Raw genomic sequence first — 24,797 nt, forward strand, 5'->3', positions numbered from 1 at the left:
ATTGATCCTTTTTAATACGCTCCTTAAGATTACACAAGATAAAGACAGATTTGAACAATGCAAGAGGAGTTTAGAATGAGCTGAACTGAAATCTGCAGCTCTTTTGGTATATCAGAGTAATGAGGTAATGATGTATGCAACTGTTGTCTCTTATCCCTTTGGCTTTTTTGTTGTTTGTTCTTGTTTGTTTGTTTTACAGCTTAACAAATTTGAAATGAAAAGTCGGTTAAGTCGATTTATAGCTGAAGACCCGCTGGATCTGCTTCTGCCAAGGGAAGAAGCCATCAGGCTAAGCACCGAAGCCTTCCGGTTGTGGGCTGTGGCAGCTGGCTATGGTCAGGCCTGTGATCTCTACAGGTACAGTCCAAAGCTGGAGAAATGGTGGTGGAGGGCACAACAGAGAAAATGGACATCCTGTTCCAGAGGGGTAAATGTAGGCATCTCCAGGCTGAGTCTCTAGTCCCTTCAGGGAGTCTTATCTCCCTTTCTCTGGCCTCCTGCAGTAAAACAGTTTCTAAAGGTATTTGTGTTGAATATTATATTTTCTCTGGTTGTTCTTTATCGCCTGTGTTTAAGCACTGGTATTTTGTTGGTTCTCCTCTGTACTGTGGGAGATCACTCTAACTTTTTAGGGCTGCATCTTTTTCCCCTTGAAGGCATGAATAATCTGTGCTTGTGTGACATCAAGATGTGTAGTTTGCAGCACACCTAGGATTGAATCTGATGACCAAAAGGCAGTCTGTGGGCAGCAGTCACCAGCATCCATGCTAAGTGAGGCAGACTGATGCAGACAAACTCTGCATGCTGCATCAACTTTCAGTTCAGTACAAGTTCTAGTGCTTGACCATCAAGGTCTGTACTGGGATAAGTCTGACGTACCTCAAGCATTCTTCCTGTTATTACACTGACTTGGAAGCAGAGAGATGGCTATGGAGTTGCTCTGAAAAGAGGAGTAAAAGAGAAGGCCAGTATTAAGTTTCAGAATGAAGATTCTCTCTCCACAACAGCATTTTGTGTTCTCCAGCCCTGTCAGACATATTGGTTAATAAAGAATAAAAACTGTATATAATTTTTTAGCACTCTAAATAATGTTGAGGAAAGAGAAACAGCAGAAGATTCCTTAAAATTGCATGATTATAACTGTGGATGCTTTGGCTGAGAATTTGAGAAGTAGGGAAAGAAGAGTAAAAGAAAATTAGCTTTCCAAGAGATTATCAGAATGCTCAGAGACAGAGTATGAGGTAGGTCCCATTCAGATGAATTTGAAATGAGTGTATTCTTCCTTTGTCATCTTTTTTCCTTGTTTGTTTGTTTTTTGTTATTTTGGTGGTGGTGATGGTTCTCATAATATCATTGTAGCAATCTTTATAAATAAGTGATGGGAAGGTGTAAAGAAGATAGAGCCAGGTTCTCCCAGTGGTACTAAGTGAAAGTACAAGAAGCATTGGGCACAAATGGAAATACAGAAAACTTCACTTAAGTGTAAGAAAAAAAATTTTACCGTGGAGGTGATCAAACACTGGAGCATGTTGCACAGGAAGATTGTAGACTCTCCATCCTTGAAGATATTAAAAATCCAGCTAAATCCAACTGGACATGTTCCTGGGCAAACTTGCTCTAGCTGACCTGAGTGGACCAGGGATTTGAACTATAGATGATCTCCACAGACCCCTTCCAATCTCATCTATTCTTTGATTCATACTATAGGGATCTCTACCCCGTGCTGGTGAGAATACTGCAGTCCCTGCCTGAATTGCTCAGCACTTGCCGTGGGAAGAGCCCTATGATTGAGTTGTCTGTCCAGCGAGCTACAGCAGTAGTTACTCTGCTGATACATGTGACGCAAACAGCAGGCTACGCGGCAGAGCTGCAGGCCAAGATGAGCAGGTAGGCCCTCTCTCTCAACAGTTCTGTGTATCTGAATAGTTGGCATCCTGTCTTCCCTCTCTTTGGTTTGGAGGCCTGGCTATCACCTTCTTTTTTTCCTTCATTTTGGATGGTTTACTGTCCCACACGTGAATCCCTGCGCGGGGGGGTGCATTCTCTCTGACACATAGTCTGACAGCTGTGTACCTGCTAGCCTGGTAACAGGCAGGGATAAAAATCTGCATTCAGCTATGGGGCAGAAGGGCAGCATTAGCCAAATACCCTGCTGAAAGGAGCTAGGAAGTTCCTTTGATCTTCCCTTTTGGGAAAATAAAGTAACCTCTCTGAGGTTTAGAGGAAAGAACCTCTCTGCAGAGACCAAGATAGGTCATGATTAAGAGGTGGTTGTTTTTGATAGACATCAAAGCAGTAGGATTTGCTGAAGACACGGGTACTTTTTCTGGTGAAAAGCAGAAACTTCTTTAACTAAAGCTGAATACTGAGGTAGTGTGTCCAAAAAACTAGAGCATAGCTCAAGGACAGAGTAGTGCAAGTGGAGAAACTTCAGCTTTCATTAGTACCTTCTGTGTTCACCCTTTCTGCCTAAATTTATTTTAGTCTGGTCTGTGGGAGTGTGCAAAGGCTTTTTTTCCCTCGGGGCTGTTGTCAGATATCGCCTTCCAGACTACATGCAATTGGAAATCTTGCTGTTAAAAATGATGATTTAGAGAGACAGTTGTTTCTGAGACATATTCACTACCCTGTGTCATTCTTCCATTGTGTTTCAGTAATAGTTCAGAAGATAGTGAACAGATTCCACCTCCTCCGGTAGCATGGAATCAAGTGTCAGGCTTACAGCCCTTTCTTGAGACCAGTCTGAAACAATTCCTCCAGGAGATATCCCAGACAGAAACTTGGCAAACTCTCCAGCCTCTGACCACAACTTATGTGATCTACCTGGGAGTTTATTACAGTGCCTGCAGCCAACAGGTAAGGCCTGAAAATACAGGGTGTCTTTTTATCTCACCAGCATTGGCTTGTGTGTTACCTCTGAAAACCTGAACTTACAGGCAATGCTGAAAAAGACAGATGTTGAAGCATCTAACTGAGGACTAGATTTTGTTTACCACAGCTCATACCTACACTGCATGGCATTTAGGATCCTGTAGGTCTGCGGATCCTTCACATTAGCACTGCCAATTATCACTGTCTTCCTTTCTTCCTTTGGGCTCAGATTCTCTATCAAGGTATGTGGTAGTGCTGTGACTGGTCTGATTTACTGCTGAGATCCAAAGCATGAAGCAAATATGACCTAATTTAGTTTGGGAGTACTTTCTCCTTGTGGCCTAAATCAGATTGCACATTTTTGCATTTGCTGTGGTCTGAGAGCTTACATGTGGACAGCTACACTGCAGTAATCTGGTTGGAAGACTGAGCGTTGAGGGTCATGCCATATGAACTTTGGATGGGAAACAATAAAGATAAATTTATTTGCTGCCCCACTGACATTCAAGGTGAAATTCTGTAACCCAGTTACAGTTGTAGTATGTGACCATCTTTTAAAGTGAGTTTTCTGAAGGTGACACATCAATGCCATGCTGTCGAAGAATAATGTCTTATACTTTAGCTACATTAAAGATTCATCTTCTGAAGATAAGTGCAAGTTTCTTCTTTACCGCCCAACTGACATGCCTGAGTTCTGACCTGGGAGAGCTATCTTCAGGGTGTGGGGTTAATTTAATGGCTATAGTTATTCACACTTCTGAAACTCCTCTGAAACTTGCCCAAAGCAACTGAGTTTGTTACTTGTGGCTGGGGTGGAAAGCATTAGTATCTTTCAGAGATGTCTTTGGTGTCCCAAAGGTTGGTAGCACCCTTCACATACTGTCATTAGGTCCTGAGCATTAGAGGACCAGGGTAACCAAGAGTGTAATACTCCTTTTCAACCTTTATAGATATCCCAGAAGAGTGGCTGACAAAATAATTTGAGTCCTTGAACTATGACGTAAGATTTTTTTAATGTCCACTTAAAAAGACGTTCAATCATCTACCTGTGGTTAGCTAAACTGATTAAAAAAATAAAATAGTGGAAGAAAATCAACTTGTATAATAACTAGATTAGTGTATACTGGGACCTTCTTGGAATATTTTTGTTAGACAACTAAGAATTAAGGTTAACATCTTTGTGTAGATTTCACTGATTTCTGGGGATTTCACCTGGGGGAAAATTAGATTTTTGTGTTATAGAACCAAGTGTTTCTGTATCCCAAAGCAGCATTCTAATGAAGGGAAAGAACATTAACATTTTCCAGCATGTTCCTTCAACCTGGAATATTGCTTACTAGGGTCGGAAGAATTTGGATGGTTCTCTAAAAGCCACAGGTCCTCCTCTGTGCAGTGTTCATCCACTGTCATGCTTTGATGGGTAGGTCAATTGCACTTTATACAGTTGATTTTTATTTTTTTTGGAGACCTTTCTCAAGGTAGTTCTGATCACCTTAGTGTCATCTTCAAGTTAAATAGAAAGATCAGCATGTAGATGGTATGGGGAGGGGAGTTTAGCCACTTAGGGCAAGTTTTCATATAGGGAATCTTGATCCCAAGGATCCCATACCTTACTTCCAGCCAATTAAGAAATCTCTGTGATGCATTTTAATACTTAAGTGTGAGAACACCTTGAGGTGGCAGCTCTCAGCTTCCACACTACTAGCGGTGAGGCCAGGTCTAACTTAGAGCAGTACGACTATGTAGATGATGTGGTCTGGCAAAAAGATAATAAACACAGAGAAAGCAATTAAATCAACCTGTCTTTTTGCCCTCACTGAGATGCCTTCATTCACCATCTTTTCCTGTCTCTCCATGTCTTCTGTAGCCATCAGTCAATCCAATCGACTGCTTAGAGGAACTGGAACGTTTGACATCTGAGGTGCTGCAGCCCCTTCTCAGCCAGCCAGCCATGCACAGCATGTGGGACTTGCTCAGGTAAAATCATTTCACTGTTAAGATGCTGTTACCAGAAGCTAAGGGAGTCTCATTTCTGTACTGTGTGGCAGTTTTCCCCCTCCCATTTCTTCCCCCTGTACATATGTGCCCTGTATGTGTGAATTAGAGAGCAGTAGGGCTCTTTGTACACCCTGCTTTGTTCTCTTTCACCTCACAGCAAATAGGATGATGGCCACAGAGGTTCTCCAGTTCCTCCTTTCCTACTGGTGCTGCTGCAGGGTCTAAATCTCTGCTCTTCCATGTAGCTGTGTGTTTCATATCAATTTCGGATTGATTTTAGTTATTCTTGGTTTGGTTCTTTGGGTTCATGGGTTTAAAAAAAAAAAAAAGTAACATGAATTTGAGTCCCTCTTGCATTGGTGAGGTGAGTGCGTGTGTGTGTGCGCATGTACCATTCATGTGCTCTGTGTGATGCTGCTTATATAAAATCATTTAAACTAGACTCTTGTCTTTAAGCTCCTGCAGAGCTTCACTAAGGCCTTGAAAGCCCCTGCAGGCAAGTAAAAGGCCAGATACCAAACTGTTCTTTCAGACATTTGGATAACACAAGCTTTGTCTCTGGCTCTGGGAGCTGTTCAGCACTGCAGATATTCTGTCTTTCTGCTGTAGAGGGAGCCTCCCTACTAGCCTGTGATCAGTCCTCTGAAGAAGGGGAACCTGAAGGGCCTAACTTGTAGTCAGGGAGACACCAGCTGCTTCTGAGAACATCTGAAGGGCCCTTGAAATCTTTGGGTTTAAGTGGCATTTGAATGGTCTCTGAACAGTTTCACTCATGTTCTTTCATGACTGCGAACTGAGGTCTGAAGCTCTTGGCACCAAAGCTTTCAATACAAGGGCACTCGTTAGACCCTTTTCTGCCTGTCCTTGAGGTCTGAAAACAGTGGGTTTGGCCAGGCTCTCAAAGCCCATCAGCAAGAATCTCCTAGGATGTTGTTAGCAGTGGCTGCTAAAAATGAAGAGTCAGCTAATCTCTGCCTTAGTATTTTGACAAGCCTGTGTAAGTGTTCTGGGCAGATCATAATTCTATGAACTCTTGGTCCTAGAATCATAAAATGGTTTGGGTTGGAAGGGACGTTAAAGACCATCTAGTTCCAATCCCCCTGCATTGGGCAGGGACACCCTCCACTAGCCCAGGTTGCCCAAAGCCCCATCCAACCTGGCCTTGAACACTTCCAGGGAGGGGGCAGCCACAACCTCTCTGGGCAACCTGTTCTAGTGCCTCGCCACCCTCACAGTAAAGAATTTCTTCCTAATATCTAATCTAAATCTACCCTCCTTCAGCTTAACGGCATCACCCCTTGTCCTGTCACTCCATGCCCTTGTAAACAGTCCCTCTCCAGCTTTCCTGTAGGCCCCTTCAGGTACTGGAAGGCTGCTGTAAGGTTTCCCCAGAGCCTCCAGGCTGAACAACCCCAACTATCTCAGCCTGTCTTAGCAGGAGGGGTGCTCCAGCCCTCTGATCATCATTGCAGCCCTCCTCTGGACTCACTCCAACAGATCTATGTCCTTCTTGTACTGGGGACCCCAGAGCTGGACGCAGTACTCCAGGTGGGGTCTCACAAGAGCAGAGTAGAGGGGCAGAATCACCTCCCTCGACCTGCTGGTCATGTTTCTTTTGATGTGCAGTCCAGGATACAGTTGGCTTTCTGGGCTGCAAACGCGCACGTTTCCGGCTCATGTTGAGCTTCTCATCAATCAATACCCCCAAGTCCTTCTCCTCAGGGCTGCTCTCGATCTGTTCTCCACCCACCCTGTAGTTGTGCTTGGGATTGCCCTGTCCCATGTGCAGGACCTTGCACTTGGCCTTGTTGAACTTCATGCAGTTCGCACAGGCCCACCTCTGAGGCCTGTCAAGGTTGCTCTGAATGGCACTCCATCACACTGTCCATGTCGCTGACAAAGATGTTAAACAGCGCCGGTCCCATTACCAACCCCTGAGGAATGCCACTCATCACTGGTCTCCACTTGGACAGTGAGCCGTTCACCACAACTCTTTGAGTGCAGCCATCCAGTCAATTCCTTATCCACCGAGTGGTCCACCCATCAAATCCATGTCTCTCCAATTTAGAGACAAGGATGTCATGTGGAACAGTGTCAAATGCTTTGCACAAGTCTGGGTCAATAACATCAGTTGCTTTTCCCTTATCCTCCAACGCAGTAACCCTGTCATAGAAGCCACCAAGTTTGTCAGGCACGATTTGCCCTTAGTGAAACCATGTTGGCTGTCACCAGTCACCTCCTTATTTTCCACGTGCCTGAGCATAGTCTCCAGGAGGATCTGGCACAGAGGTGAGAGTGACTAGCCTTTGGTTCCCCAGGTCTTCCTTTTTTCCCATTTTAAAAATGGGGGTTATGTTTCCCCTTTTTCAGTCAGTGGGAACTTCACTGCACTGCCATGACTTCTCAAATATGATGGATAGTGGTTTAGCCACTTCATCCACCAGTTTCCTCAGGACCTGCAGATGCATCTCATCAGGCCCCATGGACTTGTGCACCTTCAGATTCCTTAGATGGTCTTGAACCTGATCTTCTCCTACAGTGGGCAGTTCTTCGTTCTTCCAGTTCTTGCCTTTGCCTTCTGCGACTCGGGCGGTGTGGCTAGGGCACTTGCTGGTGAAGGCTGAGGCAGAAAAGTGGTTGAGTACCTCGGCCTTCTCCCTGTCCTGGGTAACCAGGTCTCCCCTTTCCTTCTGGAGAATGCCCACGTTTTCCCTTGTCTTCCTTTTATCACTGATGTACCTATGGAAGCTTTTCTTGTTGCCCTTGATGTCCCTGGCCAGATTTAATTCTATCAGGGCTTTAGCTTTCCTAACCTGATCCCTAACTGCTCAGACAATTTCTCTGTACTCCTCCCAGGCTATCCTCCCTTGCTTCCAGCCTTTGTGGGCTTCCTTTTTATGTTTGATTTTGTCCAGGAGCTCCTTGTTCATCCATGTAGGCCTCTGGGTGTTTTTGCCTGCCGCCTTCTTTGTTGGGCTGCATAGCTCCTGAGTTTGGAGGAGGTGATCCTTGAATACTAGCCAGCTGTCTTGGGCCCCTCTTCCCTCCAGGGTTTTGTCCCTGGGTACTCTACCAAGCAAGTCCCTGAAGAGGCCAGATTCTGCTCTCCTGAAGTTCAGGGTAGTGAGCTTGCTGGGTGCCCTCTTCACTGCCCTGAGGATCTTGAACTCCACCATTTCATGGTCACTGCAGCCAAGGCTGCCCTTGAGCTTCACATTCCCCACCAGCCCCTGCTTGTTGGTGAGAACAAGGTCGAGTATGACACCTCTCCTTGTTAGCTCCTCTGCCACTTGGAGAAGGAAGTTACCATCAACCAGCAGGTCAAGGGAGGTGATTCTGCCCCTCTACTCTGCTCTCGTGAGACCCCACCTGGAGTACTGTGTCCAGCTCTGGGGCCTGGATCTGTTGGAGCAAGTCCAGAGGAGGGCTGCAATGATGATCAGAGGGCTGGAGCACCCCTCCTGCTAAGACAGGCTGAGAGAGTTGGGGTTGTTCAGCCTGGAGGCTCTGGGGAGACCTTACAGCAGCCTTCCAGTACCTGAAGGGAGCCTACAAGAAAGCTGGAGAGGGACTGTTTACAAGGGCATGGAGTGACAGGACAAGGGGCGATGGCGTTAAGCTGAAGCAGGGGACATTTAGATTAGATATTAGGAAGAAATTCTTTACTGTGAGGGTGGCGAGGCACTAGAACAGGTTGCCCAGAGAGGTTGTGGCTGCCCCCTCCCTGGAAGTGTTCAAGGCCAGGTTGGATGGGGCTTTGGGCAACCTGGGCTAGTGGAGGGTGTCCCTGCCCAATGCAGGGGGATTGGAACTAGATGACCTTTAACGTCCCTTCCAACCCAAACCATTCTGTAACTTTATGATTAAAGCTAGGTTCTTTCTGTATAGACTTTAAAAATATGTATTTCCTGAGTACATAAGGGGCAGCATTTTTGCAATGTCAGTTTTAAATATAAGCTGGCTTTTTGGCTTTGCCTGCCAGTTGATTATTGAAATATCTTGAATGGGTGGTCAGCTTTATTAGCCTGGTTTACCTATCTACATGGGGAAATTTCTATTTTTTTGTAATCAAATGCCCAGTGCTTTCAAATGTTTGACATCAGAGATGCATCACTGCATCAGTATTTCTGCAAGTCATGAACAATTTAGCTGAGGATTAGAATCCATGAGAGTTCACTAGCATTAGCCTGTATGGCGATAGGGCTTACTTGTCCAACCACGTTACTAGGTATTTTCTTGCACAGTCTTTGGGGCTTCTATTTTACTGCATTGTGTGGAGCAGTTCATGCAACAACATTCCTACAAGATAATTATTCAGCAGTATGAGTGCTTTTGACCTAACCACTCCCTCTTCATCTGTTCACACAGGCCATGTTCTGCTTTGTGCAACCCTCTGTCCTGTTCCCCAGCACCAGAATCTGTCTTCAGCATTGCATCTCTGAGTTGCACTGGAGGGAAACCTCCTTTGAGCCTGGTGGGGTCCAAGTCACCTTTCCCCTTCCTCACTGCCCTCCTATTTCTCATCAATAGCATCACTCACATTCACAAAGGATTGACCAGCAAGGTGAGAATAGACTTTTTCCCTGTAAGTTCCGGGTGAATGATGACTTGTGAAGGGGGTTAGTATTATATCTTCCCAGGCTTAAGAGTGATGTCAGTAGGACTGTTAAAAAGGAATTGTTGCATATTTTTATTCTAAAAATATCAAAGTACTGTAGAGAGAAATACTCCCATATTCAGAACAGGTAGGATGAGGATCTGAAAAATATCTTCTGTCTTTGAATTCCAATATCCAGTTGACACTGGGAAGCTGGAATTATAGAGCAGGTGATGAATGATGATGCTTAAAGGATGGATTTATAAAGAATGTTGAGAAGGGTTAAATAGTTGTTGTATGGCTCAGCAAAATAAATAATTGGTGTCAGAAGAGGAAAGGGATGGTTGAAGCATATGTAACAAAGAAAAATGGGGTAAAATTAAACAAGGGAATGAGTGCTATAGTGACTGAAGAGGTTTCTTCCCACTTCTGGTTGTCCTGAATTTTTAGCATGAGAGTGTTATGGAGGATTGCAAACTCTGAAGAGGAAATGTCAGAGTGTTAGAGAGAATGGAATACCTAGCATAAGCTTTCTCAAAGTCTTGCTCTGTCGCCTTATGTTGAATTAGCTGACCAGTTACTAATAGGAATATCTGGCCAGATGAGAGAAAAAAAAGTCTTAAGCTGCTGGCCAGACTTCCACCTTATAAAGCGCTATGGAAAATATAGGTAGTGACTATTGGTTACCTCTGGTGAGGATGATCATGATGGATGCAGGTGAGCCCTGAGGCAGAAAAGCAGATATTTATCAGGCTATTTTTAAATATCACTTTCAGAGTAGCCAGCAGGAACTCTCATGTGAGAAAGTAGGGGGTAAGCCTTGGAGAGGGCTACGTTTTATTTTCCTGCAAGCACAAACTGTCTTAGTAGTATTTGTCTCCACTTCTGATTCTTTTACAGTACAGCTCTGTGCTGGGCTTCAGAGGCTTGAAGGATTATCTGCATCAAAGCTGGCAGACGGGACCTCCCTCTGTAACTCCCTCATCTGCGTGGATCCTGCGCCATGAATATCATCTGCAGTACTTTGTGTTGGCATTGGCTCGGAGAATGGTATCATTATTAGTCCTTTCATTCTTTCATCAGAGTAATTGACTTCACTCTGGCCTCTCTGACTCAGTCTGTCAGACTTGCAACTGGTCTTTGCTTCTGTGTTCTTTCTTATATCTGACTTAGGTCTGGTGACTCTTCAGCTGTCTTTTATGCCCCACTAGCAAATAATATCTTTACAATTACTGATGTGGGGATTTAGATCCAAAATGGACGACAAAGTTATATTTTTGCCTCTCTTTGGGCTAGAGTGGGAGCAAAGTTTTCAAGTGTGCTGCTAAAAAAGATGTCTATCTAAGACAATCAGGGGAAGCAGAAAGATCTCGGCTGACAGTTCTTGCAGTCTGCCTCAGCCTCTCACTTTCCAGTGAGATTTATTTCTCTGTTGACCCTCCTGTCCTTGTTGATGGCCTTGTTGACAAATGATATAGTGCTTTTATCTCTTGTTTTGTTTCCTGTACAGGCAAGCACTTGTCCGGATTATGCCCAGCATGCCTCACTCTATCACTGTGTTGCCATGGCATTGCTAAGCCGTCTGTTGCCAGGGAGTGAGCATCTGGCTTACGAGGTCTTACTGGATCTTGCCTTTAATCCAGAATTTCTTCCGTAAGCTGTGCATTTTTTCCTTTCTGTAGTCTGGTACGTGGGAAAACTTGGGAAAATTGAAAAAGCACATGTTGGCATTGCAATTTTGTCATTATTTTTGGCCTTTAATAGGGCCTGTATTCAAATTTTAATTACTGATTGGCATATTCTCCAGTCACAGAGCCTTCTAATCAGACCAGCAGTGTGGTTGCAAATTTCTTTCCAATGTGCCAATGTTGAGAAACGTGACCAGTTTCTTTTGATCTCCTCTGTGGCAAGAGTCCTGATAGAAATGATTCTCACTAAGGCCCAGCATCTGCTGTCCTGAGAGTAGTGAGCCTAGAAAATACATGGGAATTTGACACAGCTTGAAAAGCTTATTAAATCTTCCTTGAACCCTTATTATGCAAGTTCTTACACAAATTTTTGCTGATTTGACAACTCTGATGTCTTCCACCTTGCACTGGAAGAAATCACAAGCATCTCAAATGTGAAGCTTCTCATGTCTGACCAAGAAAATGGTAGCAGTTTAGCTTGTTCATCACAATCTCTTTGAAATTTGCCATGGTGCATCCCTGTAGGAGATTGGACCTAGGTGCTGCAAGGAGATACTATAGTTTTTGTGAAAGAAGGGAAGTTTGTGGGTGGGTTGGTTGGTTTGTGTGTTGTGGTTTTTCTGGTTTGTTTGTGGGGTTTTTGTTTGCTTGTTTTTGACAAATACCTGCTATAGAGCTACCATTTTGTGAGAATTATGTGAGAAGTAATCTGAGTCAGTCTCTGGTCTGAGATCATGGCACAGGGATTTGACAAACGCACGTGCGCACACCCCGCGCCCCCCCCCCCCCCCCCCCCCCCCCAAATTTCTAACCACAAGTCTGTATGGTTCCCCTGACCTTGTTACTGCCAGCTGCAAGTTTCAAGAATTGTCTTATTGATTCATGTAGACCTTATATGATGCATGGTATTTCATCTTGGCACCCTGACAGCTGTGTTGGTAAGTAGATAGCCTCTCTGGATAAGGGGTTGCAGCCATCACAGCAGATTGCTGGCATTGTGTGGAGGTTTTTCATGGCAAGGCCTTAGTGTTGCTAACTCTAAGTACAGTTCTGTGAATCCCCTGTAAGTACCAAGATAACTGATGCTTTACAGGCACTCAGTATTATCACAGCTGAATGCTGTAGAAAGCGTTGTTAGTGCTGTACGTATACTAGTCTCCCTGATCCAGGAAGATCGTAGACATGAATTTCTGTGGTGTTTGATTCGTGTTTTGTTTTTTCCCCCCTGTTTGTTTTTAAAATGAATGATTGTCTTTATCTTACAGTGAAGGGAAAGCTGGAGGGCCAGAAGCAGCTGACTTCTCTGATATCCTGCATCTGGATACCAGCGCCAAACTGGCACAGCCTGGTTCTGCAGCAGCGTTTTTTTCAAAGGCTACTCGTGGTGCTCTGCTGAGAGAATCGTACCAAAATCTGCATTGCATTCGCTCCTGCTACCTTTCTCATTTTGTCCACTTACAGCCTACCCTTATGCGTTCCCAAGCATCCTACCAAGGACAGAATTACCTCATCCAGTCAATGCTGCTTCCTGAGGTCAAAGGGCCCATCCTGCCTTCAGACTGGCCGTTCTTTCCACTTATCAGCCTCTACAACAAAGTGACTAATGCAGAGACACGTGGGGCTGTACTGAACTCTCTCCCACTTGATCTTGTCAACACTGTGACCTGGAACCTGCAGTGGGTCTTGTTGCTGGAAACCTGGCGTGCTAAAACCCTTCATAGCATCCCTACTGCTGCCAAACTTGCACGGCTTATGTGTGTTTTCCTCACAGGCGGTGACCTCTTTCTAGAAGCACCAATCCACCGCTACACAGCTGCTCTTCTTTCTGTGTATTGCCAACCCAAGGCATTGGACTCCCTGAACTTGGATGCTCCTCTCCCTGGTTTGGCTTCCTTCCACGATCTCTATATAAGTCTCCTGGAGCAGTTTGAAGGTGTCTCCTTTGGAGATCCACTCTTTGGAGTCTTTGTTCTTCTACCTCTACAGAAGCGTTTCAGCGTTCATCTGCGTCTCTCTGTTTTTGGGGAGCACACAAGTATCCTGCGGGCACTGGGAGTGCCGCTCCAGCAGGTAATCCCGACTTATGGTAGTTACCTGTCACTGCATATTTCTTGGTTACTGGGCTCTTGACTGTGTTTTTCCAACCTTGATTTGGGCATCCTCCCAGCACTTCCCCTTCTTCCTCATCCCTCCTTAGCCAGTAGAATAATGCTTTCTTTGCTTAGAAGCTTTTCATTCTCCTTGAATAAAGTCCAATGCATGGAATGTAAAACAGCATAGGGATGGAGAGCAGTGTTCTTTTGATTTAGGGCTGTGACAGCAGTGTGTATGTTTTCTTCTTGTTTGTTTGTTTGGGGTTTTTTTGGTGGTGTTTTTGGTTTTTTTTATTTTTTAATTTAAACAGCTTGATTGATTGTAAGTCTGAAGAAAAGAGTCCAGCCCCTGTAGGTGTCGGCCATTGTCACATAATCATTTTCAGAAACCTGTTGAACTTCATTTTGAGAGCAGATAGTGTATGTATGTGGCGGGCAGGAGCTGTGAAATTGTTCAGTGTTCAGTGGAAACTGTCCCACACCCTGCCTGGTGTAATGATTGAGAACCTCCTTCTAATTTACAGCCTGTATGTATGAAAGGCTAGTCTGCACCCATGTTTTTCTGCTGGCAATTAGCTTTCCCTTAAATAAGTCTCTTCTCACCTTCATGAGAAACTTTTCCTTGCCCAGTGCATGGACAAACAGCCATTTCCCCTCTCAACCGTGTTTCCACATGTAGTTATACTGGAGTTGTGCTTTGCTGGGTAACTCAGTGAAAAATTCTGTCTGTCAAGTACAGGACTGCATTTCCTTTGAATGAGCAGAGTGCAAGAGATGGAGTTTAGCTGGCTTGTAAGTTCTATGTCAATTGACAGACAATACCTGATCTAGCCTAAAGTCTGCTAATAAAAAGATAACCTTTCAAAATTTTTTTTCCAAACCACTATGAACCAGCAGTTTACGTGAGATCAGTGCTTTCGGTTGTGTGGTTGCAGCACTTTTGCTCTGGTTGTAGTAGCCCTGCAGCCAGTTTTTCCATATCTTTATGGCCAGATGAGCCTTTGTTTCTTAAACCAGGATACTCTGGCCTGCTTCTTATGATAAGCTCTCTGTTCTCTTGATGTTCCCTATCTCTATTCCAATTCCACAAATATATGTGGGAAGAGAGCTGAACACCATATTTCAGATGAAAGCCTTGATTCTATGTCACGTGCTTTATCTTGTCTTGATCCCTCAACACGGGATCCCTCAGTAACATCAGAATTGTGGCATATGTTACAACAGAGAACATTTCAAAGCAGATTGTTTTTCATGTGCTTAGAATTTTTTTAAATGCTGAATACTTTGAACAATGCCGTGTTGGTTGAAAACAAATTATGTGTTGGAAAATTTGAGCAAGATCACTTGGGGAGGTGTTGTTTGTTTGGGTTTTTTCCCTTTTTGCCTTAAGTTGAGTTAAAAATACCCTATTGGGCAATAGGAATATCCTTGTGGGCAGACTCCTTTTTTGAATTGAGTAAAATCAATGATTGTCTTTAATCGTCCAAAGAACATGCTCCAAAGTGAAATACGTAATTTTAGCACTAGAGAGTTTCTCTCAAAATTGAGAAGAATAAAAATTGGATTTCTGGAGAGGGGAAAAGCAAACAAAACAAAGTTGTTACTAAAAGCTTTACTGACCTATTTTTCAAAGCTAGACAGTGAAGTCAGAAAATGTTGGAAACTTCACTTAACAACAATATTAATTCTGGCCCATACATCTGATTTCCTTTTCTGGCTAAACACATAGGTCTGTGTAAGCCTCTCTGGTACATTAGCAGGATGCGGTGCTGTTGAAAGTACTCTGTCTCCTCATTTTGAAACCACTCTTCTTACCTGTGCCAAAAAGCAACTGCAGTGATTTAACCAGTAAAACATCTCTCTATAAAGCCGAAGAGGTCTTGAGGATGCTTTGTCAAAGACGTGTCACATTAGTCAGTGTGGGCAGTAACAGCTTTGCTCCAAGCGGGATGTGTGCCATCGAGGTACATTGTATTATATGGGAGTGTACACATAAACAGCTGGGGAAGGGCACCCTAAAGTCATGAACTTCCCCTTGCTACTTAGACCCTGACAAAAATTGTACTGTTGCCTCTGGGTGGGTTTGTTGCAGTTCCCTGTGCCTCTTGAGCGATACACCTCCCCTCCTGAGGATAACCTGAACCTCCTACGACTCTACTTCCGAACGCTGGTCACTGGTGCACTGCGCCACACCTGGTGCCCTGTTCTTTACGTGGTGGCTGTGGCTCATGTGAACAGCTTTATTTTCTCCCAAGACAGCACGATGCAGGTAGGTAATGGATAGCAGAGCCTCGAGGCTGGAAGCTTTGGGTTTTGCATCTGCTCTTCCCAAGGGTCTGGTGTGGCTTGTGGTAAATCACTGACCCTGGGCTTGAAAATAAAGATTGTAAGCAAATGTTTTGAGGACTGGATAGCTGTTTGAGAATCCACATATGAGAGGAGGACAGCAGCTGTTGTTCGTTATACCCTAAAGCACTTGCATTAATGGTAGCCAATCCTATATAAACCTTTAAAGTCAGCAACTGCGTGGGCTATGGTACCGGGGGTGGAAGAATGAAGCAGAGAGGATGAGGGAGCTGATCAGGCAGAGAGAGCTTGTAATACATTTAGCCTCTACCTGGGGCGGTCATAAGGTGCAGAATACTCTTTCCTTTCATCTTGCTTGAATAACCAAGCAGAAACCCTCCCATGGCCTTGGGGCCTTTATCAGTGGTTCTTGTGCTAACACTTCACCTCTGATCTACATTCTGTCTGAAAGTTGTGAAGTCAGCTGAATTTCAGGTCAGGGGAAGGAGGAGAGAGGCAGGATCCAAGTGATAGCCATCTCAAGCCCTTTCCGATGCAACAAGCTGCTCTTTGGAGCATCATCATAATGAGCAAAACATCCTCCTGGAGTCCTGTATGCCTGTAGGCAAAGGTAGCACTGCGCCATATTAAGCAAAGTATGTGTTTTGTTCCTAGGAGACTGATGCTGCTCGGAAAAGCATGCTGCGGAAGACATGGCTGTTGGTGGATGAGGTAGGATCTGTAAGGTTTCGTCTGTGCCGCTGGGACTTAAGTTTTTCAGATATGGTAGCTTTGGCTTTTGAAATTTGTGTTTGACTACCTTGCTAATTTGAGAATGAGGGGAGATTAGCAGCAGGAATTTGACCTGCAATGGCTATATAAATACTATTATCAGGTTCTTGTCGTAATTGAGCTCAAACACTGAGCCCATTGGAACCTAGATAAATCTCCTGTACTGTATTTCCATGCTTCTTGCCCAAACTGCATTATATCTGGATAGGGATAGGTCCTAGAGAGATGATTCTAGCACAACTATGAATAAGTGGCCAGCAGTGATCTCCCTTAACTCTTAGGTGGATGCTTCCTTCAGAAAGAACAAAACAGATGTAAGGTTTCTCTTTCTCTCGGGAACTTGCCAAAGTCTATCATTTGTGTGACAGAGCTGGGTCATTTGGCCCTTTATGTTTATCATCCAGTGTAAATTCTTAGATCCCACTCAAAACCCCACTTGGGCTTCTGGTGAGAAGTCATTGTGAGTGGTTGTTGAGGAGACAGTGGAGTTGTGTTCAGAAGAGGAAATCTCATGCAAATCAAAAGTGAATTTTCTTGGAAGCTCACCTTTTATAGCTCTTCTCTTGAAGATGATGTAATTAAATATGTTGGGCGTGATGGAATTGTACTATCTGGCAGGTCACTTTGTTGTGTTGGAGACAAGGTGGAAAAGATTAGATTCTTTTCAGACATGCTTAATGGCTGCTGTTTCTTTCTTCAGACCTTGAAAAAGCACCTACTCTACTACAGACTGCTGAATGCAGAGAGTCCTTTGGGATTTGACCTTTATGAGCAACTTCCTCCCATGCGACTGAAGTACCTGCAGATGGTGACACAGAAAGAAACTGAGAATGCACCAGCGCTAGTCTCGTAATAAAACATTTGTGCAAGAAGAGGGCCAAGTGGAAGAATGGAAGAGCTCAGTTTATGCTTCACTGATGAAACTACGTGCACTTCAGTTTCAGTGTCTTACCTGGATGCTCTTGGCATCTTTGCAAAGTGAAGCACTAGTAAAATGCTCCCAGCCCTGTAGAACAATACACATCATCTCAAGATATGGCAATAGGTATGTGTCTCCTCTCCATGCCTGGAGCATTTTTCTCCATTCTCTTTCAGGTTGTTCTGCTTCTTTTTGGAGAAAGTGAAAATGTGTCTGAGAGGCACTGGACTGTTGAATAAACTGAAGGAAGTGGAAAAACTATTTCATTCCGTCAGGCTGGAGATTGTGGGTTCTCAAGATGATGGCTGTCTTCCCCAGATCTTTCCCTTGGTTTTTCTGTACCCTGAGTTTTGAATGGTCCTTTCCCCACACTTTCCCCTGCAAATAAAATGAGAATGCAGCAGGGAAGAAGCTGATCCTGAGAACTTTTGGGTTTTTTAAAAAATATATATGCAAGCAGTTTCTCCAGGACAGTGTTCTGTGCACATAATCAGTCACACAGATGTATTGTGTCAGACCTCTAAGAAAAAAATATTTCCTAGTGCAGTGTACCAATACTGGATATCCTCCCTTGGCTGTCTTTTGGATAGTCTCTAAACTGCTTTCTTTTTTTCCTTAATTTAGTTACATACATAACAAGATCAAAAATAATTTCTTTGCAGAGCAGGATGCTTGGCAGTAACCACTCCCCATTAGAGAAAAGAACCCCAAGTATCTGCTTGTTTAACTAGAATATGTATTGATTGCCCTCTGAGAAGAGGGGAATGTAATTTAAAATTTAAAGTGGAGTTCCTAAGCTTAAACCTAATTTTAAAAATTCCTAATTTGATCCCACTTCTACATCCAAATTCTATATTGCAGCCTCAGACACAAGGGCTACAAATACAGTGCCCTAAGAGGTTCATCACAAGTGCCAGGTCAAGTCTAGAATTTACCTGAGGTGTGATCTCACTGGATGTTTTGTTTATATACAATAATTTTTTAGAGCAACGGTCAGCCTGGCAGGCTTTTGTTTGGAGAACTTAATTGTGTGAACAAAACCTGTTAAAGTTATTTCTTTTATTTTGTTCTTACAAATAAATTCCTCTGGAAGGTGCAGGGTGTTGCCTAGCTTGAAGATGTAAGCTTCTCTCTTTACCTGTCAAACAGGCCAAGCTAGCTTCCTTCCAAAGAAACCATGCCTTATATTAACCTTGCTCCTGTTAATGTCCTAATAAGAGTGTGAAACACTGATAATAGACCAGCTTGTAATTGTTGAAATTGTTCCAGGTAAGAAACAAATTCCAGCTAGCAACTTTATGGCTCTGGTTCTGTCTTTGCATTGGCAGTATTCTAAGTATACCAGTCCCCCTTATGTTGCCAGAAAATACAGAGTTTCATCTTTTCCTCCCTTATTTCAGGTAGGACATGGGTGGAACTGATGTTTCACTTTAATCTTTTTTTTTTCTTCCCCCCCCCCGCCCCCCATTGCAGCTTTTGATGTGTGGTTTTTATGGCACATAAAGTATCAAAAGCACAGCGGTCAACATGTGGGATTTTTTGTTGTTTATTATTTTAAAAGTACTTGATGTGATTATAAGTTTAATCAAAGGCATTCAAGTTTCTATTCTGTCTAGATGTTAGAGTCCAGCAGTTGTCTTTCAAAAGCAATGGACTGTAAAATTTAAAGACTCCTAGCGGCCTATTTAAGGGCAGCCTTCATCAAGGACTTTGCCTTTTGCTTTTCAGACCTCCAGTTATAAAAACTCTTTCAGTCCTTTGTGTGATGCAAAGTTGAATTTTGTATTGCGTACGGGTTGTAAATAAATATTTTGATAGCTCCGCAGGTTTTTTTGGAACTGTGAGAATACTCTCTTTTATTTAAATCTTTCTTGAGTTGGGATAGTTCTGTTTGCAATTTATCAACATCTTGGAACGCTACTGCTGTGAGGAAATTTCTCTGTAAGAGAGCTCTTCAAGCCAGAGGCAGCATCCTGCTTGTGTGGTGGGTCAGTAACATGGTACCAAATGCTGTGTGTACTTGGGGAAGGTGCAGGGTGGGTATTATGTGACTTGTCACGTGCCACAAGTGGGGAGACAGTAAAAAACTGTCCACAGATGTTATTTGTAGGTGATGAGAGGGGAGCTGGATTTCATTTTTTGTGTGAACTCTGGGAAGGAAAGAATCAGGCTTTTGCCTGCTTCTCAAAAGCCCCTGTTGTTCCTAGATGTACCTCAAGTGATCAGTGTACGCCCAGAAAATACCTGCATCTTTTGACATGAAATTCTGATGCAAGCATGAGCAATGGAAGGAAGGAAAGGGTCCCATATTGTTCTACAGGCCACACTTGTGTGCAGAATGTACAAAGGATGCTGCACGTGAGCCGTAAGCTTTCAAAACTTTACTTGTCACTTGAGATGGTACAGCAATCCTGAGCTTGAATTTTTTAAGGCTTTGGGCAGCCTTGTACCAGATTTCTCTGCAGAACACTAGAGGGCATTGCTTTATCTAGTTTAAATGAAAACTTTCTTGGCTTCAGTGCAATTGGGACTTAAAGAACAACAACCAAACCAACCCTTAAACCTGGCTTGAATTTTCTGCATTTTTTTATTTTTGCATATATTTTTGGAGAATGTGTGGAGAATTAAATAATTTCTGATGTGATTGGTTGCTGAGAATCATTTAGTGCTTTGTCAGCAGGAGTATTTTGGAAAAATCGTGGTAGAGTAAATGGAAACTTAAACTGAATGCAGTCTGAAGCAGGACCAAAGTGTGCCAGTTCTGTTAATCCAGTTTAATCCTGATCAGAGTAAGTGAGGAGATGAAGAAAATGAAAAGAGTCCCAAAAACTGATGTGACTTCTTAACTTCTTATCAAAAGCTTAAGACTTCTTTGAGAAGAAAATAATTCTGCTGAAATAAGACCCACAAATAGGTTTTTGGAGTTGAAGTGGTTCTAACTCAGAACAGCATATGTCATCTGATAACTCTGATCAGAAGACAAACCCACCAACAATCAAATAAAAAAGATACTGTCTTTTACATCTTAGAAAGAAAAACCCCACATCTTCTGGTCCTTTGTGGCTAGAAAATGTTTGATTTCATCCAAGTTACTGATGTTATCCTATGTAGGAACACTGGGAATCTGTATTGGGACAAATTCAGCAGGGGCTATGTTAGAAGACAGCAACAATGTGGTTTTAAAAACAAGCGGTTGATTGGACTGGAGATGAGTTGAAGAGAATCCTTCTAGTATTGCTGTTGAATTGGCAGGTAAGATGGTGGGGCTGTCAGTTTTGTATCCCATAACATTAATGGCAGCAGTTTTCTGCATTCTACTGAATCTTTCTTTGCATTTTGAAAGGGGAGAATGAGTCTTTCCATCAGCTTGGATGTATGTCTTTTTCTGCTTAGAAGAAAGGGAGTTGATTTGTGACCCTTTGCGTGAGTGGTTTGAATTCCCTAGGTTTAGGATCCCTATGTGGTGGCTTGGCCTGCTTTGCTGAGCAGAGGCAGCTCCCAAAGAAGTTGTAGGCAACTCAGTAGTTGGCTCCGTTACACACTGGGGTAGGACAAAGCCTGGCAGAAGAAAGTAAGTAGTTAGGCAAGGAAGAAATCAAAATAGGACTGAAATTCCACTGTATGGGAACTTTTTCACAGTAAAGTACACATGAAGCATTATATGATTAAAGCACTCGCATTCCACTGACTACGTCAGTTTGACAGTGGAATTTAATAATCCATTTCTAGACTAATGCATTCTGTCTGGCCACTTGATATCAGGCAAACCCTAAACACCTTTTGCTGATGAAGTCATGGACAGATAGAACAAGCCATAAGATGTGGGTGTATAAATATACCACGTCAGACAAAGTAGAGCAGAAAGGCATGTTAATCCTCACTTTTGCTCCTTCTAGTTCTATGAAGTTCTCCTTGGAAATCTCTCATCAATGAAATGGTGCTGCCTCCAGCTAATAATCAAATTTGAGGGCCAAACATGTTTTCTTTCAGGTTCCAGAAGCTCATATAAACTCTCCATTCACAAAGCTGGCCCTCGGATATCCATTGTAAAAATAACTTTATGATAATTTAATGGCCTTTGCCCTGGTTTTTAAAAACTGGCTTTTTTTCCCCTCTTTGAATGGAGAATGCACCGTGAAGACATGCTCTCAGAACTGCTGCTGTTTTGCATGATGAGCGGTGTTTGTACTCAGAGGTAAAACGGTCACTGCGTTTCATCCGTTTTATCAGCTTTTCTGGAGCACTGGGGTGGCTGGAAGGGGCTGTTGAGGCTGCGGACCAAGTCGACAGCATTAAAACACGTGTTTTGTGTGCTGGGGCCAGGGCTGGCATGGTCCTGTTGGGTTGAGGCTTTTGCCCATCTGAGGAGATGGCTGTGTTTTGGGGGACACGCTGACGACTTGCCTCACGCTTCCCCCAAGTGAGGAGGGAGGGCTGCCTGGGTCCTCAGCCTTGTGCTCACCCTGTCCTCAGTGAGGCCTTGCTTTGGGGTGCTGTTTGGGGGCCTGGGGTGTGCTGAGGGGGCTCTGGCAGGCCCTGAGCGGCTCCAGCTGCTTGGTATGGAGGCAGGAGAAGCCCAATCCTGGCAGTAGCTGAGGGAATGGGAGAGCGGGAAAGTAGGTGCTGGAGGTCCCACCACAGCACAGCCTCGCTCCCCTGACTGTAGTGACCAGCCTAAGGCTTTGGGAAGGAACAAAGGGAAGGATTGAGCGAGCCAGTGAGTGTGGAGGGGTAGCTCAGATTTTGGGTGCCATTGTTTCTGTGGTTCTGGGTCTCTCATGTTGAGGGGAGGTTTGTGGTTCCCCCTCTCTCTCCATAGTGTCCCTCTCCCTCAGTACTCTCCTCGTGTGTTTCCTTCCCTGTCCCCATTGTCCTTCACTAGGCTCCCCTTCCCTCCCCATCTCTGTTTGCCTTTCTATTTCAATTTTTCCCCATGATAGTAATTCTAGTTGTTCTCTGTTGGCTTTTCTCACTCTTTTAGCTGTTTGCAGAAGCAATCAGTAATTCAGTAGTTAAACTGGAGAACTAAGATGCAGCCACTGAGTTTGAGGTGGAAGCTCACATCTCTTGGGGTGTTCATCTGAATGTCTGGGCAGATGTCCATAAAGAACGTGTGTGACATGCCCATTTGGAAACCTTACGGCAAAGAGGGCTGTTAACTTTACTTTTAAGACTCAGATTGCCTGCTGCGTAGGTGGTGTAAGCACACCACGTCGTTTGGGTCTGATCTGTCAGATATTTGATGACACTTTAGCAATTAATCTATTGGATCTGTCTGCTGAAAGGAAGACTGATGCTTGTGTATCAAGTAACTTTTCTTCACCGTTATTGCTTCTACCACGGTAAGTTTTTACCTCACAAAATGAATGAGCACTTCTCCAAAACAATATTCCAGGCTTCCTCAGTGCACGTGGGCTTTTGTTAGCAGTTTATATTGCAACACACGTTCAGGGCGGCTCTTTGATCTCATCAGAGCAGCAGGAAGTGCAAAGAGCTCTGAATTAACTTCAGGTATCATGTTGCCAGTAGTGAATTGTAGTTTTGGAGGGGGGTTGGTATGTGTCACACCACAACGATACAATGACAGCTACACAAGTGTGCTGTGCAACTGCGAAGATAGGTTGTTAGCATCCTTCACAAAAAAAGCAGCTTGCTACTCCTGGCATCAATACTTCTTTCAATATAGATTATCAAAAATAAATGTAGACTGATACAAAAGTTTCTGCTAAACCATCGTGCATCTCTTGTCTCTGACATGAGTGTCAGCTCACGCACAAAACATTAGTTGTGCTGCCACCCAGAAGACGCCACAGATGGTGGCTCATTTTTGTTCCTCTTGGTACTGTCTGCTGTAAGATTGATCAGGTTTGGATTGATGAAATTATTTGGGCAGGACCTGCCATTGCTCTCCTCCTGTCTGCCCACTGTGAAAAGGAGTGGGAGGAAAGGATACTTTTTTAGTGTGTTTCTTGCTGTCTTTGGTACTGTTTCACGAGCACTTAAAACATTTGTGGAGGAGAGTGGGGGCTTGCTGACCATGCTTCTTTGCAATGAGGTCTCATCAGTAAGTTTTATATTTTATAGCCATCTCTGAAGCTCAAATTTTGGTGGTGACAGGGCTTATGTTTTTTTTTTTGTAACAGTGCAATTTGCAAGTTAAAAATAGGATGCAGAACTTGGGTGTCTGTATTCAGCAGTGACTGTGAATAACTACTCCTGTGCATCATGAGTCAAACAATTTCATTCTCTGTGTGCACTGGTGCCATGAAGGCCCAGCATTGCACTGTTGGAAAAGTTAGCAGGTGTGCCTATGCGCAATTTGCAGATCTCTAGAAATGATATGTAATTGCCAGTATTGTCTTAGGGACAATAAATTGTCTCCTTGTACGAGTCTCTTCTGCTACCAAGATACTCTTAAGGTTAAGAAACTATTCTCTATTTTGCAACCTAACATTCCCTTTGAACCAGCAATCTGTGCTGCTTTCTGTAGCTATATATTTTGGTCATTCCTATAGCTAGCTGCAGATCAAAGAAAGAAGCAGTAAGACTATAGCTAGCATGGAATTCTTGGCCTTTATTTAAACAGAAAATGCAGTTTTTTAGTCACACTAAACCTTAAAAATAAAATATGCACCCAGAAAGACCAATAGGCTGAGGTTAGGGTAATGTCTTGTGATGTGGGAGACCCTAATTACTGGTCTAAGAGCTTTTCTGATGTGAAAGGTGTTCCAAATTTTCTGATGTTTCTACTTTGTTCTCATGCTATAGTGAACTTAAATGTGACAGTGTCAAAATTGTACCCAAAGATGAATTTTTACTTTCTGCTTCATCCTCAACAGACTACTTATGAAGAATTAATTCTTATTAGGAACAAGGTCCTTAGAGTGTGATAAATGTAGTTTGTGATTTAGTTAATTCAGACTTTTTTTTTTTTTTGGTAACTGCATACTATTCCAACAAATTGTACTAAATCAGTAACTGGAAAATGCTCCCACAGTCTCCTTACTGCTTACTGTAAGCTAAACTTCACTGGTGCCTTTTTGGTTTGCCAGCTTTGTTCCCAGTGTGAGAGGAACAGGAAAGAGTGAGTATGAAAGAGACCTACTGGGGTTGTGCTCTCTTGACTTCAGTGCACAATGTTTTACCAGGAAGTTGCATGTGTTAAAAAAAAAAAACCCCACACAATTCTCACGTGCTCTTATTCTGCAGGCTTATCAAAGAAGCAAGCTTCACCATGAGAAATTACTTGTTCTTGGATCCTTTTTTTGTGTTTGACTTTTTGTTAGGCAGTGAGACTATTGAGGTAGATAGTGAAGACCAGGAAAATGGTAACCTAGTGCAGTTTTCCTGGTGAAGAAAACTTGGATATTCTGCTTTGGGAAGATACAGGTGAGAACATCTCTGAAGTCATCTGCAGATTAGCCTTGATCTTTTTCCCAGGGAATCTATTCTTAGATTTTAATGGGAATGGAATCATGGCCTCTGTTTAGCAATGCCAAAGGATCACAAGAGGTAAGTACCATAAGTAACCATAACTCAGTGCTGCTTTGATA

At 43.5% G+C, this 24,797-nt stretch overlaps 1 protein-coding gene across 5 annotated transcripts in view; it reads left to right on the forward strand.

The window, feature by feature from the left end:
• The window catches only part of RPAP1 (RNA polymerase II associated protein 1), a 45,382-nt gene extending 26,300 nt beyond the window's left edge, over window positions 1-19,082 (forward strand). For all 5 annotated transcript variants that reach the window (XM_075754445.1, XM_075754446.1, XM_075754448.1 and 2 more), the window contains exons 15-25: window positions 200-357; window positions 1,708-1,887; window positions 2,655-2,856; window positions 4,739-4,848; window positions 9,238-9,433; window positions 10,367-10,516; window positions 10,977-11,119; window positions 12,420-13,224; window positions 15,340-15,516; window positions 16,209-16,265; window positions 17,026-19,082. In XM_075754445.1, coding sequence (XP_075610560.1) covers window positions 200-357; window positions 1,708-1,887; window positions 2,655-2,856; window positions 4,739-4,848; window positions 9,238-9,433; window positions 10,367-10,516; window positions 10,977-11,119; window positions 12,420-13,224; window positions 15,340-15,516; window positions 16,209-16,265; window positions 17,026-17,178 — 2,331 coding nt within the window. In that variant the 3' untranslated portion in view covers window positions 17,179-19,082. The remainder of the gene's footprint in view (window positions 1-199; window positions 358-1,707; window positions 1,888-2,654; window positions 2,857-4,738; window positions 4,849-9,237; window positions 9,434-10,366; window positions 10,517-10,976; window positions 11,120-12,419; window positions 13,225-15,339; window positions 15,517-16,208; window positions 16,266-17,025) is intronic.
• The last annotated feature ends 5,715 nt before the right edge of the window (window positions 19,083-24,797 follow it).

The sequence above is a fragment of the Balearica regulorum genome, chromosome 5, assembly GCF_011004875.1.
Source record: "Balearica regulorum gibbericeps isolate bBalReg1 chromosome 5, bBalReg1.pri, whole genome shotgun sequence".
NCBI classification, from domain to species: Eukaryota; Metazoa; Chordata; class Aves; order Gruiformes; family Gruidae; genus Balearica; species Balearica regulorum.